General features: G+C 45.7%; 1 protein-coding gene across 1 annotated transcript in view; it reads right to left on the minus strand.

Annotated features, from left to right (window-relative positions):
- Fah (fumarylacetoacetate hydrolase) overlaps positions 1–17,101 on the minus strand; it is a 34,329-nt gene that overhangs the window by 7,975 nt on the left and 9,253 nt on the right. Inside the window, exons 6-13 of the mRNA XM_005316883.5 lie at positions 12,406–12,503; positions 12,242–12,294; positions 9,444–9,543; positions 8,569–8,699; positions 5,718–5,793; positions 3,633–3,679; positions 1,663–1,764; positions 764–881 (exon numbers count right to left, since the gene is read on the minus strand). Of these exons, the coding sequence (XP_005316940.1) occupies positions 764–881; positions 1,663–1,764; positions 3,633–3,679; positions 5,718–5,793; positions 8,569–8,699; positions 9,444–9,543; positions 12,242–12,294; positions 12,406–12,503 (725 nt within the window). The remainder of the gene's footprint in view (positions 1–763; positions 882–1,662; positions 1,765–3,632; positions 3,680–5,717; positions 5,794–8,568; positions 8,700–9,443; positions 9,544–12,241; positions 12,295–12,405; positions 12,504–17,101) is intronic.

Genomic DNA, 17,101 nt, shown 5'->3' on the forward strand with positions numbered 1-17,101 from the left:
ATTATTAACTGGCTGCAAGACCTTGGGCAAGTTGTTCAGCCCTGTTATACTCCATGGTGTCATCTGTAAGATGGTGCAGGTATGACACAGGGGTAAAGCCCGGAAGAGCAGACAATCCATTTGTCTTCGTCAGCACTGGAACCCCAGGATGGGGCTCCATCAATGTCTACTGGAGGAATAAACCAGTTTACATAATTCCTGCAACTCTGCTGTGAGGTTAAGCATTGTGATATTAATTCCATCTTAAAGATGAGGAAAACTGAGTCTCAGGTAAAATAACTTGATGAAAGTCACATAGCTAGTGGGGACCTGAGAATCTTTTTGATTTTCATAAGCGTGCTGCTAAGCACTAAGGCACCCTTCCTCACTATTAATACTATGTGAAGGGTAAATGCCCACCTCCCAAGAGCTATGCAGCACCCAGCCACCTGGGAACAGATTGCTAAGATGTCTCAGTCACAGCTGCAGCTCTAGCCTCCCTGAATCCTGTCACTGATCATGGGCTCTGCACCAGGCATTTGCTGCCAGAATAGGAAGATACCTGCCTCTATGGAGACAAAGCAGAACTGGTCTTTCTGGTGGATATTCACACTTGAAGCCCCTGTTAGCAAAGCACCCAACCTGCAGATTCAGAACCTGGGAATGACATAGTCAGAGCAAATGAGGACAGATGGCACGGTGGCCAGATGGGTACGTCTCACAGTGACAGCAGTGCCCACAGGCTAGGAGAGAGACAAAACCCGCTGAGCCTGGCAGCCCTTACCTGTTATGATGACTTCATCCCCGTCCAGCAGGAATGTCCTGGTCTGCCCCTTCTCCAGCTCTATGGCTTTCGTTCCCTTCCAGGACAGCTCCAGCATGGAGCCAAAGCTTTCTGGCTCCTTCATAAGGGGAAAGAGGAAAACAGGTCACAGGAGTTCTATTCTGGTGGGATGTGAGCTCTGGCGTGGTCTGTGCTTGGTGAAACCTGGGAGCCCCGGGCAAGGGCAGGGAATCTGATGATGGTGACCCTGCCTCAGCTTGGAGGGACCAATGCAGAAACATCCTGAAGTCTCCACATACCACCTGTTCATCCTTCCCTCTAAGGTTCTCACTCGTCCAGGACCTGACTCTGTGAATCCCTGGCCATGTGCTGGGTACCTCCTTCAATGCACCTCCCAGCTCTGGAGGACGAAGCTCAGGAACCAGAACACTGTAAAGCACAACACCCTCCCACCAGGAAGAGACCTTCCAGGTGGCATGGTTAGGAGACAGACTGGCACACATATCACCCTGTGTTTGGTCCTCATCTCTAAAGGTTCCCTGACCCTATACCAGGCTCAAAGAGGCACAGGGAAGGACGAGAAGGGCAGCAGTGTGGCCACCTCCTCCTGGGCAGGAGCAGAGTGAGACAGAGACAATAAAGACACCGTGGCTATCTCTTGACTCTTTCCTCTGGATACAGAGTGCCAGAGCCCCGTGTTCATGCCAGTCTCTTTTCAGTCTGAATGTGGAAGAGAATTTCCTCTGTGCCAGGGAAAGAGGAGATAGGAGAAAGATGGGGTTGTGAGGTCTGCCCACATTGGGCTTGAATCCTATCTCGATGGCAAGCTGAAGGCTCTTGGTCTGTGTGGAGATGGGGATGCTCTCTATGGATAGCCATCCATGCAGCTGGAGACTCACCGATCCACTGATGGTTCCAGAAGCCAAGAGGTCCCCAGGCCGCAGATTGCAGCCGTTGACTGAGTGGTGAGTGAGCTGCTGCAGCATGGTCCAGTACATGTGCTGAGGGAGAGGGACACCAGCAGCGTGAGCAGATGTGGGGATGCCTACTCTCCACAGCCTTCCGTATCCTGCCCTGCAGGCTCCCCAGCCACTTCTCCAGGCTCCTTATAGAAATGACATGCTGTCCTCCTGTGGAGCTGCCCAGGACAAGTCCCACTGCTCCTCCATCTCCTGCACTAGACCCAGGTTCTGATCCTGTATGATCTCATCCCTCCCCCACCACCTTCTCCAAGCCTACCTCCCAGTTCAGCCCTCTGTCTGTCATGGGCCCAGAGCCCTGTGCACACAAGCACTCTCTTCCTTCAGTGCCCTAGAGCCCTGCCCTGCGGCTTTAGTCCTCCCCACAGCACAGAGTTTCTCTGAGCATAGGCTTCACATTCGCCCACCCAGGCCTTGGAACCAATGCCAAGTCCTGGAGGCAAATGACCCAAACAGATGTCAGAACAAAGGAGCACCAAGGGAGAGGGGGCCAAGGTGTCATGGGCCCCTGAGATGCTTAGAGGCACAGCACAACTGTGCTTCTGCATGGTTACAGCCTTTAGGGTGTGACACTCCTACAGCCACATAGGCAGGCAGAGTGAGCCTCAGAAGCAGATTCCTGCCTGGAAGCTCCCTCACAAGGAACCCCCTTCATTTCTTCTTGTAGCCTAACAAGCCCAGGATAGTTTTAAATTAGAAGGGACTCTAAAGGAAAAAGGATCAGAGGATCTTCCAATGGTCAACTTTCAGAGATGTCCAGCTATGTTAGTCACAGGGAAGTACAACTGAAGCCATGACCCCAGAACCACTAAGAGGAAAAGGCAAAGACACCTCGCTTTGGCAAGGATATGGAATAGCCAAAGTGCTAAAATGTTGGAAAACCACCCTGGAAAACTATTCAAAAGGGCTTCTAGGAGCTGGGGATGTGGTTCAAGCAGTAGCGCACTCGCCTGGCATGCACAGGGCGCTGGGTTTGATCCTCAGCACCACATAAAAATAAAATAAAGATGTTGTGTCCACTGAAAACTAAAAAATAAATATTAAAAAAAGTGCTCCTAGGCTGAGTGTATACATACTCTATGACCCAGCAATTCTGTTTGTGAAGATACACCCAAAAGAAATGTGCACATACATGCACCAATAGATGTGTACTAGAACATTCATAGTAATCGTATGATGGGCAAAAAATGGGAACCACCAAATGTCCATCAAGAGTGGAATGGCTAAATCGTCTGGAATGTTGATTCAGTGGGACACTTACACAGAAAGAAAAGCGAGCTGTCTCTATCCATGGCAACATGGACAAAGCTCACAAATAAAATGTTGAAACCAAGAAGCCGGGCAGAAAAGATTCCATTTCCATAACACTGGGACAGAGACACAATTCACATGTGGCAGCAGGAGGCTGGAGAGAGCTGACCCCTTGCTGGGGCTGTGATGACCCCAAGGGAGCACAGGGGACTCCTGCGGGCTACAGATTTCCTATTTTTTACCTGGGTGCTGGTCATTCCTTGGGCTTCACGTGTACAGTTTGTGTATTTGTATCTATGTGTGTTTGCTTCAATTAAAAGTTCACTTACAAAAAAAAAAAAAAAAAAAGACACTCTCATCAATCCAGCCCCTGGCAGGACAGGGGAAATAGGACCTTGATCCTTAAAAAGACCTAAGGCCCCCATGAAAATCTCTGACCACATCTGTGAAGACTCTGTTCAAGGTAACTTGACCTTATAGCCATTTCTAGAAGGGGACAGGGTCATGGAAGCTCTGGGGCCTCAAGCTGACCTACCATCATATCCCAGAATGGATGCTATTCTCTTGTTTCTACCAGGAAGAGAGATCTACCTCTTTTCCTTCCTCCAAAGAAGCAATCTGACAGTTTCAAAGCTTACCTTAAAGTTGGACCTGCATATGGTAGCTGGTTGGCTCATTCCTTCTCCTGTTGGAAAGAGAAATAATATAGATGAAGTCTTTTTAAAAAAATATTTTAAAAATTGTCGATGGACCCTTATTTCATTTATTTGTTTGTTTATTTGTTTCTTAATGGTGCTGAGGATCAAACATAGTACCTCACATATGCTATATACCACTGAGCTATAACTCCAGCCCCAAGATGAAGTTTTAATTCCACTAATTAGGGAAGAAAGTTTTTTAAAACTGACCTGTGGCTTAAGCTTCCCATTGTCCAATATGATTTCACTTAAGAGTTTGTGAAACAATAAACTCACAGGGTACTGGGCTGGGAGACTTCCACAGAGATGGTCTAGTGCAAGCCACCACTTTCAATTCTCCCAAAACCACAGCACACGTGTCCTTGTAGTCTAGATACAGCCTCAGAATCCTTCTTAACACAATATGCTTGGAAGCCACAAATCAACTGGAAATAATATGCCCACTGAAACTTATTTGTGATTTTTGGTCAAGGATAGCCTGCTATCCCCCTGGTATTCTTTTGGAAAGGTGGAGCTATCAATCCCTTGCTGAAGCCCTCTAACAATGTTAGTTCATTATTCTGGCAACATCTAGTAAACACCTATTACAAAATTTATTAGGTACCAGGCTACTGCTGTTCCATTTCTGAATAGTACTAACAATTAAAAAGCTCTTCCATTCTCTCAAAATCTGGCTTCTCCCCTCCTCTGGCTTCCCCCCAAGGCAGCAAGCAGCATCCCCAAGGAAGGTCAGGGTCCCCAAGTCACTCTTCCTGAACCCCTCTACCCAAATCCTAACTTGGAACATCAAAACTGCAAATTCAGGACTGTATCTCTGGACACTGGTTTCTTGATCTCCTTGTCCCTTCCCCAACAACACCCTCCCTGGGTAGGCTCACCTCTAGGCAGAAAGAAACACTAAGAATAAAAAACCAAACTAAAAGGGACCCCAAGCATGCATGTGTGTAGCCTAGTTTGTAATCCTTGAGTTTAGTCCTAGCCTTGCCATTAGCCTGCTAATGGCTCAGAGTGAATTCCTTTTCCTCCCCAAGCCTGTTTCCCAATTGGTGACATGACAGAGTAGGACCAGCTAAGTTCCTGGAGGGCCATGGCAGCCACAAGGCACTTTGCTCTAGGGGCCTCCTGTTCCTTGCTTCTTGAGAAGGGCACTGAGTCTCCTGCTAGGAACCCCCTCTGGGGCCAGCAGTGGGAAAGACACAGCAGAGCCCAATGTGAGATCACAGAACTCCAGAGAGAGACTGAGGGAGATGGAGACTTGGCCAGAGTGGGGCCTGGAAAGAGACCTTGCCTCTGCCTAAGCACAGATGCAGGTCCAGACTCTCACATGGACTGACTGACACAGCCCTCACTACTGCACCACAGGCTGATGCCACTGTTATCCCACTTCGTGCGACAAACTAGGGAAGGCAGGTTTGGTAACTGGTCCTAAGCTTCAAGTTGGGCAGGAGCAGGGTCAAGCCTGGACCCCCCACCATGGTCCACAGAGTTGACTCCTTTTCAATAAGTTTCTGCTGATCTGTTATGGAGTCCAGGGAGCAGCTCAGGACATGGGACCTGTCTGCAGGGCTCTCGGGGATAGCCCAGGATGTGGCTCAGAGACTGCGTGGCCCCAGCGGGCTGAGGTCTCTCACCGGCAGGCCTTCAAGGCCAGACTTTCAAACAGGCACTGGATGAAATCTACCATACATGATGGAAGAGAGGGTCAGTAGTAGTATGTGAGCAGGACCAGGACCCTGTTTGGGAGAATGCAGAAGGGAGTCAAGGGAAGGATGGGATTTGAGCTCCATGATTTCTGGCTCAAGTAGTTGAGAGCTCAGTCAATGTGACGTGGGCCCATTGGGGCTCCCTTTGAGCATAGGGATGTCCCCTACCTCCCTCTTTCCCTTACAAAACCATACATGCTTCCAGGGCTGAAGCAGACACCTCCCCTTCCACCTTGCCAAAGCTCAGGAACCATCAGGACAATGGCACTTGGGCACACATGCCCACTGAGCCCAGTGCACACCCACCCACCCCACAACATACCTTTCAGGGCAACAGAAAGGTTGATGTCAAATGTGTAGGGCTGGTCATGGCAGAGATATGGCAAGGGTCTGGGGTCCTGGGAGGGCAAAGCACAGGAAAGAGGTTGCTGGCAGGTGGACTAAGCTCACGGAGGCCCCATGTGGCAGGAGTGTTCCTTCCTAGGGACCTAACACCATGTTCTGGGACCTTAACTGGACAGTGGGAGTCAGGGTGGTCATATGTGCCAGGTTCTTAAGAAGAGAAGCCAAGGGATGGGCATCAGTAGGTGTAAAGTTATAAGGTCTAAACCAGAGATGTTCCAGAAAGCCAGGATAGGGAGGGCTGGAGAAAGGGGACAGTGGGAGGCCAGAGATGGGGAAAGAAGCCTGTGAGGAAAGGCTAGGGCAAGGCAAAGGGCAAGGTGAGCTTCCCGGAAGACAGGGGGTCGGGGCAGCCAGCAGAAGCAGAGTCCTGCCTGGTGCAGGAGCCAGCTGTGGGGATAGCTTTGACAACTGTGCCAGAAAGACAGCGCTTTGGCCAAAAGCAGTACTTCCCCAAAGTGTGACATAGGAATCCCTTGGGGGTCATGAGATCATGTTTGGTGATTTGAATGGTTATTTGTGTTTCTTTTCTTTTTTTCAGGGCTGGGGATTGAATCCTGGGCCTTGAGAGCATGCTTGGCAAGCCCTCTGCCATTGAGCCATGCCATAGCCCCTGTGTTTCTTTTTATGATTAATGATGTGGCTAGGGATGCTGGTAGGGATATAAATTTCCTTTTCTCAACACATTACTTAAGTTTTGAACTGGGAGCTGCTTTAGAGAAAAATGTTAAATAAATATAGTTCAGAAGGGACAAGAGTGGTGACAGTTACTGGGAAGGGCTGGCCAAGGAGGCAGAGCCCAGACATCTCAGGACAGGGAAGTGCCCTTGAAGACAGCTTGACAAAGGATGAGGCTGGAGGGGGGAGGCAGCAGGAGGTAGTAGCCCAGGTGGTCCCTGGTGAGGTCAGAAAAGCAACTGACCATGGCTACCATGGCTACAGAGGAAGTGGCCACAGGACTCATTGAGAGGGAGGGAGAGCCAGGTCCTGGTAGCTGAAAATGATGGTGGGGTGGGGTTGCTGTGGCAGGAGTGCTAAGGAGAGCAGAGGCATGGTGAGAGCCCACGGGAACTTCAGGAGGAGCTGGTTTTCAGAGATGACTCCAGTTTTTTTTTTTTTGAGAATTTTAATATTTTTTTTTCTTTTTGATCTTTATTTTTCAGTTTTTGGAGGACACAACATCTTTGTTTGTATGTGGTGCTGAGGATCGAACCCGGGCCGCACGCATGCCAGGCGAGCGCGCTACCGATTGAGCCACATCTCCAGCCCGAGAATTTTAATATTTATTTTTTAGTTTTCGGCGGACACAACATCTTTGTTTGTATGTGGTGTTGAGGATTGAATCCGGGCCGCACGCATGCCAGGCGAGCGCACTACTGCTTGAGCCACATCCCCAGCTCCTCCACTTTGGTTTTTAAGAGTGGAAATGTTGAAGCCAAGTGTGATGGCTCACACCTATAATCCCAGAAACTCAGGAGGCTGAGGCAGGGAGGATCACAAGTTCAAGGCCAGCCTCAGCAATTTAGGAAGGCCCTAAGCAACTTAAAGAGACCTTGTCTCAAAAAAAAAAAAAAAAAAAATTGGGGGGGGGGCTAGGGAGGGGCTGGGGTTGTGGCTCAGTGGTAAAGTGCTTGCCTATCATGTGTGAGGCACTGGGTTTGATCCTCAATACCACATAAAAAAATAAGAAAATAAAGTTATTTTTAAAAAAGGGCTCAGTGGTTAAACACCCTGGGTTTGATCCCCAGTATCAAGAAAAAAAAAAAAAAAGCGCAAACATTGAGATGACATCAGAGGGCATGAGAGAAGGTAGATGAGATGGCTCCAGGGAGGGTGTGGAGGGAGCAGGGCAAAGGACTGGGAGCTCTGTTCTCCCTAGAGGATAGAGTTGGCATGAGACATTGCAGGGACCCAGAGATAAAGGGGGATGGGATGCATCCCCAGAAGAAAATGCCTAGGAAGAGTAAGGGATTGAAGCGAGGTGCGTGCACGCCTGTAAATCCTAGCAGCTTGGGCAGCTGAGGCAGGAGAACTGCAAGTAGTTTAAAGCCAGTCTCAGCAAAGTAAGGTGCTAAGAAACTCAGTGAGACCCTGTCTCTAAGTAAAATACAAAATAAAGGGCTCGGGATGTGGCTCGGTGGCCCAGTGCCCCTGAGTTCAATCCCCAGTACTCAAAAAAAAAAAAACAAAAAAAACAAAAAAAGAAAAGTGTAAGGGACTAAGGAACTGCAAAGAGGTCCTGGCCCTAAGGTCATAGGTGACTTTAGTGAGGCACTGGCAGAAGGTGGGGCAGATTAAGGAGTGAGGGGTGAGACCACAAATCCAGGCCTGGATAGGGGTGCTGAGGCAGGAGGCTGCAGGGATCCCACCATCAAAGCTCAACTCCAAACCACATTCTATGAGTTGGCCTCCAGGGGGCGCCATAGGTACAGGACATATTTCAAGGTAACCTGGGAAGTTGTGCAATGAGGTGGTAGGAGCTGGATCCTCTGGCCTGGGAGGATTCTGGAGATTACAAAATTCTCTGTTTTTCCTAAGAACTGTGCAGAGGGCAGGGAAGCCACAAGGGAGAATGATTGGAGGAATGACTGCCTGGAGGTCACCACAACCAGGATGCTCAGGGAACTCCACTGTGGACACAATGTGGGCACACTGTGGGCACAACGCTTCCCTCTCAATGGTCTCTACACCTGGTGTGCCTGCTCAGCTGGCAGCAGGCTTCCAGAAAGTTGAGCCCTGGATTGGGAGCCTCCTGCAGTAGGTGTGCTTACCTGTACTGGGTTGGGCACAACAAAGGGCATGAGGGCATCCATAGGCACCACCCATGGAGAGATGGTGGTTCCAAAACTCTTCCCGAGGAACGGTCCAAGAGGAACATATTCCCACTGCTGGATGTCTCGAGCTAAAGGAAGAAGGGCAGGCCTAGGCTTACCAAGGCTGACTGGGACTGGCCCCAGGGCTCCCTCCTTCCCTTGACTAGGGAGCAAAGACACTCAGCACAGCCCTCCCCATGGGGGCTCTGGCCTCATGCAGGCTGCCCCAGGACAAAGGGGCTAGAGCATTCAATGTCAAGGTGCCAGTTTACTGCAAAGAAGAATGGCCAATGGATGGTCAGGATATCTCCCGTGAACAGGCAGAGGGGGGGAGGTACTTTGTAGGACCTCTGGCACCATCTTCCTCCGACATATGGCAAAAGTGTTGAGAGCTCAGGTTCAGAGGCCAGGCTGGTGAGCTTCATGTCTTAGCTCAGCAACTAACTGCAATCCCTCTGTGCCTCTGTTCACCAAGGGGGAAGCACAATACTACTAATAGCCTATAGGGATCCGTGGGAGAGAACACGTCAGGTGTTGAGCCCAGGATCTAACATGTAAGCACTCAATAAATATTAGTTATGTCAGCTAGGTTGCTTCTTGACATTTGAGACAGCTGGGGTTCAGAGAGGTTAAGTGACTGGCCCAAGTTCTCTGAGCCAGGAAGTCTGTCTGATACCCAAATCCACACCTCAGTCATTGCACCACCTGTTGCCTGTGACCAACAGTGGACCCAGGAAACAACCTATAGCTTCTGGGATAGTGTCCCAATCCACCCGCTCCTCAGCTGCCTTCAGAACACAACGCTCACAGTAAGCTCAGCCACCAGTAATTACCACTCCAGTCATTCATGAGGACCATTCCAAAAATGTGCTCATGGGCCTTGGAAATGGGGATCGGCTCTCCGAATCTGTTCCCAGGGCCTACAAAAAAAGCCTGATATGGGGAAAGGTAATTAGAACAGCTGACCTGCCACCTCAGATCACTTGTCACCTAGAGAGTGAAGGTCAAATATTTCCAAACCATGGCCAGGGATCAAGGCCTGCCACAGGGGCCTGGCATGAATTCACTTTATCTCAAAGTCAAGGACTGCACCTTGGGAAAGCATGAGTGGCAGTGTGCCAGTGCCTGCCTCTTCACACCCTGAGTTCTGCAGCAGCTTCTTCCCTTTACTCAGCACATCCCAGGCCATTCTGATCCTTGCCTCTCGCCCGGTGCTTTGCATTTTAAGATCTGACAGCTATATGTGGCTTGTGAAAAATGAAAATACTAGGATTTGTCTTCATGTCTCAAAAAATCAAAAGGTTGCTCCTTCAATGCAGTGCAACCTGTCTGATAGGTGCATCTCATGTCCAATCTGTCACCCGACTGTCTCAGAAGAAAGCAGCACCAACATGATGTCTGTGAGCCTGTAGAATAGCCAGACATCTATAAGAGAAAAACAGGAGAATCTCTTCCCAAAGTACATAAAATAAGCTACTTTTGTCAACTAGAATCACAGTTTAATTCGTTCTGTGACAGTGTTTACACACTGAAAATTTTTCATCAGGATTAAAAACAACAAACATACAAACAAACAAACAAACAAAAATAACCCAAAGGCACTATCTCACAGAGAACTCCACCACTTTCAAGTTCAGACTATCTGTGCCTCCTACTCCAACCATTTCTCCACATTCAAACTTTTTTTGTCTTTTCTCTGCCCAACACCAAAAGAGACCCAAACAGGAGAAGCATCTGCCCATGAGTATTTCATTCTCCCAGAAGGAAAATCTGGCCCCAAACCTGGGCTCAGGCATCTTAACTGGGGCAGGGGGGTCTTCTTCCTGGAGTCTCCAAAGATTCCCTCAAAAAGGCTGTGGAAGGCAGAGAGCTGGTGGGGAACATCCTTACTGATGGGGAGACTATTTGGTAGATGACCATCCATTTCCCTCCTCAGATCCAAATCTGAAGAAATCTCAGGGTAGGATGGCAGCTACAAGGAGCTCTAGCGAAGTCCACTGGTTCTCCAGCTTGCATCTAACCAAACCCAGATTCCCACTGCCACAGCCTGCCTGGGTGGCCCCCTGGCTCCTTCCCTTACATCTGCAAGGATAAGATGCTAGAGCTTCCTGAGACACTGCTAAAACACTGGGTACTGACAGTGAGAGAGCCCTTCAGTCTGCCTGCCTACACTTCCTGCTTTGGGCCCAGCTCCATCTATCATCCAACAACCCAAGAGACAGTAAGGACCCTGCCAATGTCCCCTCTGCTCTCCTTCTTCCAGTTCAGCTCCTCTTTCTCATCATTTTCCTGATTGCTCACCTTGAGGGTTGCTCTGAGTTCAGTGTCCCTCTTAAGAAGGACAGTCCTGCAGCATGAGGGGGTGATGGAACCAACTGTACCCACATCAATATCCTGGTTGCATATGGTACCACAGACATGCAGAATGTTACCAAGGAGGAGATGCATGAAGGATATTCAGGCTCTTTCTGTATTACTTTTTACAACTGCATGTTAAAGATCTCAAATAATTATGTCAAAAAGTTTAAAAAAAAAAAAGTGAAGTCTCAAAATGACCACTGTTTTGAGCTTGTATAGATCTAACCATAAATGCAATAGGGCTGTTCTGGTGGATTCTTATTTCTTTCTTTATTTTTTAGTTGTATTTGGACACAATACCTTTATTTTATTTATTTTTATGTGGTGCTGAGGATCGAGCCTAGGGTCTCACACATGCTAGGCAAGCGCTCTACCGCTGAGCCACAACCCCAGCCCTCTGGTGGATTCTTGTAATTCAAGGTAGTTATGTCCTATGAAGTCACCAGAACACTGAACTAACAATCACTGAGTCAATGTTCCTAAGGGGCATACACAGTTAGGTTCCTATAAGCCTCTAATCACATTTTTATGAATTGGTCATAACTATAAAACCTTAGTGTATGTGTATTTCTGTTTAAAGACACTTATTTGATATATATTGTTGATTCATTAACATCAACCCCCTGCCCTCCACGCTAGAACTCATGCCTGAAAAAGGCTTATCTGACACACACATCCTCTGTAAGGCACATCAGCCTTCCTGCACTTAGGAACACAAGTCAGCACTTAGGCACTGTACGTGGGGGCTGTTATAAATAACAAATTTACCCAAAAAAGCATGAAAATATGAAAACCATGGCACTAAGTAGACCACGAAAAGAACGCATTTATAGGATGAGAGCAGAAACAGGAAGTTCAACCTCAGCAGGGAACTTGCACTCTAGGAGACTAAAATTTTTCACTGTTCTTTTCATGGGCACAAGTGGCCACAAAAGGTCTTGAGTGTCAATTTTGGGGTTACAAATAAATTTCAGTAAGTGGGTAAATCTGGAAATATGGAATCTGTGAATGACCCAGATTGACTCTACTTCCAACAGCAGAACTGCTACCCATGTGGATGAAGGTGTGTGGACAGTTCATCATGCAGGGCAACCATCCCACCAAACACTTTCCTGCCATAGGAGATCCCTATGTCAATAAAACACCACAGCACAGGGGTGGGATGGGTAGGTGTGTAATGCAGTGGAAGAGCAGCTGCCTAGCATGCATAAGGCCTTGGGTTCCATCCCCAGCACTGCCCAAAACAACAAACACACCACAAAGCCCAGCTTACCATTTCCAACTCGATGTCCAGGAGTTTGCAGGCACCATACACGGGAGGCTTGGCTGGAATAACATCAGGATAAAAGGAGCTGTTGTGAGTGCCAAGCTGCAGAACCCACTGTGTGAGAACAGAGAGTTGGGCACAGGCAGGGTCTAGAGACGGGGGTCACTTACAGTTATCAGGTCTCATCTGTCCCATGGGCCTTCGGATTGGGGTGCCAGACACCACAACAGAGGAAGCACGGCCATGGTAGCCCACGGGTAAGTGCAGCCTGATAAAGGAAGGTGAGGGAGAGAGCAGGACATCAAAGCTCTTACATATCTTTCTTTCTTTTTGTGTGTGTGTGGTACTGGGGATTGAACTCAGGGCCTTGTGCATGCAAGGCAAGCACTTTATTAATTGAGCTACATATCTTTCTTTCTTGATTGATTGTGCTGGGGATGGAATCCAGGGGCACTTTACCCTGAGCCACATTCCCAGTCCTTTTTGATTTTTTTACTTTGAAACAAGGCCTTGCTAAGTTTCCAAGGGTCTCATTAAGGTGCCCAGGTTGGCCTCAAACTCATGAGCTTCCTGTGTTGCTGGGATTATAGGTATGCACTACCACACCTGGCTCATACTTATTTTAAAATAAACTTTAAAAAGGAACATAGAGTCAATATATACATATGGTTTTAAAACCAAAAGTACACTTAGGCTCTAAGAACACTCCTGGCTTGGCTGAGGTCACCCAGTTTGAAAAGGTGTAGCAAAGTGATTCAAATCCAGGTCTCTCTGACCACAAGGTTCTGCTGCTTCCTCTGTGGTCCACTCCCAACCTAATCCCAGGGGACCCTGGAACTAGGGTCAGAGTGAAAGAGTCATCCCAGGCAACGGGAACACTGCCAGAGGCTCTGTTTGTAAGACAGAAATGTGGGGGAGGAAATAAATATCAAAACACTAGGAAGAGATTTAAAATAGCATAGCACTGGGTGGGGGGTCAACTGAATACACTGAGAGCCACTTGGAGGTGAAATGCAGTATATCATAAATAAAACTGGTGAATGTTTTGGACAATGGGAAAAGTTAGACTCTGTGGTGCAGTGAATGGAAGCTCCCCAAAAGGCATGGCCACATCCTCACCCCCATGAAAATGTGGAAAGGAGTCTTTGTAGATGTCATTAAGTAAAGGATCATAAGATGAGGTCATTCTGGGTTATCTGAGTGGGCCCTATACCCAAAGTGTCCTTATAAGAGGCAGGAGCATGGAGAACAGGAGGCGGCCACGTGCAGACAGGCCGAGATAGGAGGGTTGTAGCCACAGGAATGCCTGCAGCTATAGGATGGCGTGGCAAGGGAGGGTAGGGTTCCCTGGGAGCTTCAGAGGGTGCCCTGCTGACACCTTCATTCAGACTTATGGCCTCTAAAACTGTGACAGAATAAATTTCTGCTGTTAAAAGCCAACCTGTTGTGGTATTTTTTTTTTTTTTTGCAACAGCTCCAGGAAATAAATACAGACCCACAGCCCACATTGAACATAAAAGGACATTCCAGATGGATTAGAGATCTACATGTACAAAGAAAGGTATTACAAACATTAGGGGAAAATACAAAAAATATCTTCAAAATTGCCTTTCTAAACATGACAATAAAGTAAATGCCATAAAGAGAACAAATAACATGTCTGACTTTGTAAAAATGCAGACTGCTATATCTAGAGAGAAAGCCAAGTTAAAGGACAACATATAGGTTGACTTCCTTATCAGAAATGCTTGGAACCAGAAGCATTTCAGATTTCAACTTTTCTTCAGATTTTGGAATATTTGGTCAGTTTTCCCCATCCAGCTATTACCCTGAGGAGAACTATGTTGGGCTATTATTCTATGCCTTTCTCTCTGCTCAAACCAGCCTACTCAGATATGTATGTATCCTATAAATATGTCCATACAAATATATAAAATATACATGGATGTGTATGTGTGCACATGTATGTGTGTGTGTGTGTGTGTGTGTTAAGTTCAGAAATGGCTCCCCTCAGAAGATCCAAATCCCTGGAACCCATGGATATTACCTTATATGGCAAAAAGGATATGATTAAGTTAAGGGTCCTTATAAGTCAAAGGGTAGAAGGTCAAAGGAGGATGTAGGAACTATGAGAATAAATATGAGAGGAGAAAGGGAAGGGGTCATAAGGCAAGGAAGAGGTGGCCTAAACTGAAAAGGAAACAGGCTCTCCCTGGAGCTTCCAGAAGGAACCAGCCCTGCTGACATCTTAATGTTGGCTCAAGTGAGACTCATTTTAGAACTACGTAGACTGTATACTTGTTGGTCTACGTCATCAGGTTTGTTTATAACAGCTACAGGAAACTAAAAGAGTGTATATGTGCATATACGTTGTTGCCTTTTTATCAAAATGAGAGCACACTTTATGTAATATTCTAAAATTTTCTTTTATTAAATTTAATTTCATTAAATGAAATTTTAATGTATATCATTCACGTCTCTATTTAAATAATTCAACAGCTACAAAGAACTTCATAAGGGAAGAGAGTAGTTTTTCAACTATTCTTCTACCAATAAACATTGAGATTGCTTCTAGCTTTGAGGACTAGAAACACTGCTAGGAAACATTCTTGCTCTTGAATATAATCACACTAGTGCATTTAAGTCTGTAGGATAGATGCACAATTGTGGGTGAAAGGGTGTACACATTTTAAATTATAAATGTTTTGCTTTATGTATTTTCTGTAGTGTTTGGGTTAATCATAATAAGCATATAGTTGAACATCCCTAATTCAATAACTAAAATTCTGAAATGCTCTACAATTAAGAACTCTTAAAAACCAATAACACCACATGTGGAAAATTCCATAGCATGAAACTTTTTTTTTTTTTTTTTGTGAGTGTACCAGGCATTGAACTCAGGGGCACTTAACCAGTGAGCCACATCCCTAGCCCTTTTTTGTATTTTATTTAGAGACAAGGTCTCACTGAGTTACTTAGAGCCTTGTCTACTGCTGAGGCTGGCTTTAAACTCATGATCCTCCTGCCTCAGCCTCATGAGCTGCTGGAATTACAGGCATGCACCAATGTGCCTGATGAAACTCTTTTAGGAACAAAATTTTTGAAAATATTGTATAGGCCTAGGGGTATAGCTTAATGGTAGAGCCCTTGCCTAGCATACTTAAGGTCCTGGTTCAATCCTTAACACTGCCAAAAAAATTATACATATACATAAATATAAAAAAATTATAGAGGGCTGGGAATATAGCTTAGTTGGTAGAGTGCTTGCTTTGCATGCACAAGGCCCTGGATTCAATCCCTAGCAACACACACACACACACACACACACACACACACACACACACACATATATATAAATGCATATTTTTACATATAAAATTTATAATTATATGTTGTATATAATCATATATTATAATTAACATTATATAATTATATAATACATAATATCATATTGTATAATTATACATTATTATATTAATCATTATAATATATTAAGTATTATAATGTATTATAGAATAAAATTTCATGTTAATTTAAATAATTAATTATTATTAATCATAATGTATTATATTATTGATTATTAATATTATAATGTATTGTGTTATTAATTTTAATTATTATATAATATAATGCTATAATATAATATGTTATATATTATTATTATTTTTTAAAGTATTTATTTTTTTTAGGTGTAGATGGACACAACACAATGCCTTTATTTTTATGTGGTGCTGAGGACTGAATCCGGGTCCCGCCCGTGCTAGGCGAGCGTTCTACTGCTGAGCCACAATCCCAGCCCATGTTATATATTATTTATAACATCTTATATATGTAATATATTATGTATAATATATGGCATTATACATATTATATGTAAATATAAACAATTATATATATATACATATTGTATTGTACAAAATTTTAAAGGATATTATATAATATATATAAATATAAACAATTATACATATATATATATTTATGTATAGTACAAAATTTTAATATATAGTATAAAATTACCTTCAGACTATGTTTATAAGGTATATAGGACACATATGAATTCTGTGCTTAGATTTGTGTTCTATCTCAAGTTTTCTCATTATGTATAAGCTAATATTCCAAAATCTGAAATTCAAAACACGTCCAGTCTCAAGCATTCTAGATAAGGGATATTCAATCTGTTCTACCTTTACAATAAAGAATATGTACAAAAAGTAAAAAAAGCACAGCCACAGGTCACCTTGTCATAAACATCACTAGAGACAACCTCTTTGCTTTTACTCTGCAGAAGGAAATGGGCTGTGAATGGCTGAGACTTCTCCACTTAGTTCCAAACAGATTCCGACCCATTCACTTCCTGCCACCCCTGGCCTTTGCCTGCTGGAGTCCTGGCACCCTGGTGACAGCTAGCTCCTTCGGAGTTGGACAGTTCACTGGGTCATCACCTCCAAGGATGTTATGAATAGACAGGTTCTGATTGGTGGGGACAAAGGCAGCCCAGAGCCTGCACAAGGCCAGAGTCTCTAATATCTGCCCATCTCAGTGGGAGCTGAGAGCCTGGGCTCTAGTTCCGGGCTTACCCATGTCTTGCTCTGCACCTCTGTCCTTGCTGCTGACTTTTTGGGTATTATCCTATTCTCTTTTCCCCTCTTCAAGCTTTAGCTTGGTCTAACAGGTCCTTCCCCTTGGCATGGCCTCTCTGGGAGTATGCCTGCTGCCATGTTCTGTCCTCTTCAGTTCTGACTGTCAACATCCAGAGGATAACACAGAACAAGTGGCCAGGATTGAGGCTTGGATTCTCGGCTTGGGCATTGGCTCTCCCAGGGCAGAGCAAGTCTCCTGTTTATCCACAGGTAAGTGAATATTTCT

Source organism: Ictidomys tridecemlineatus, chromosome 5 (genome assembly GCF_052094955.1).
Source record: "Ictidomys tridecemlineatus isolate mIctTri1 chromosome 5, mIctTri1.hap1, whole genome shotgun sequence".
Classification (NCBI taxonomy): domain Eukaryota; kingdom Metazoa; phylum Chordata; class Mammalia; order Rodentia; family Sciuridae; genus Ictidomys; species Ictidomys tridecemlineatus.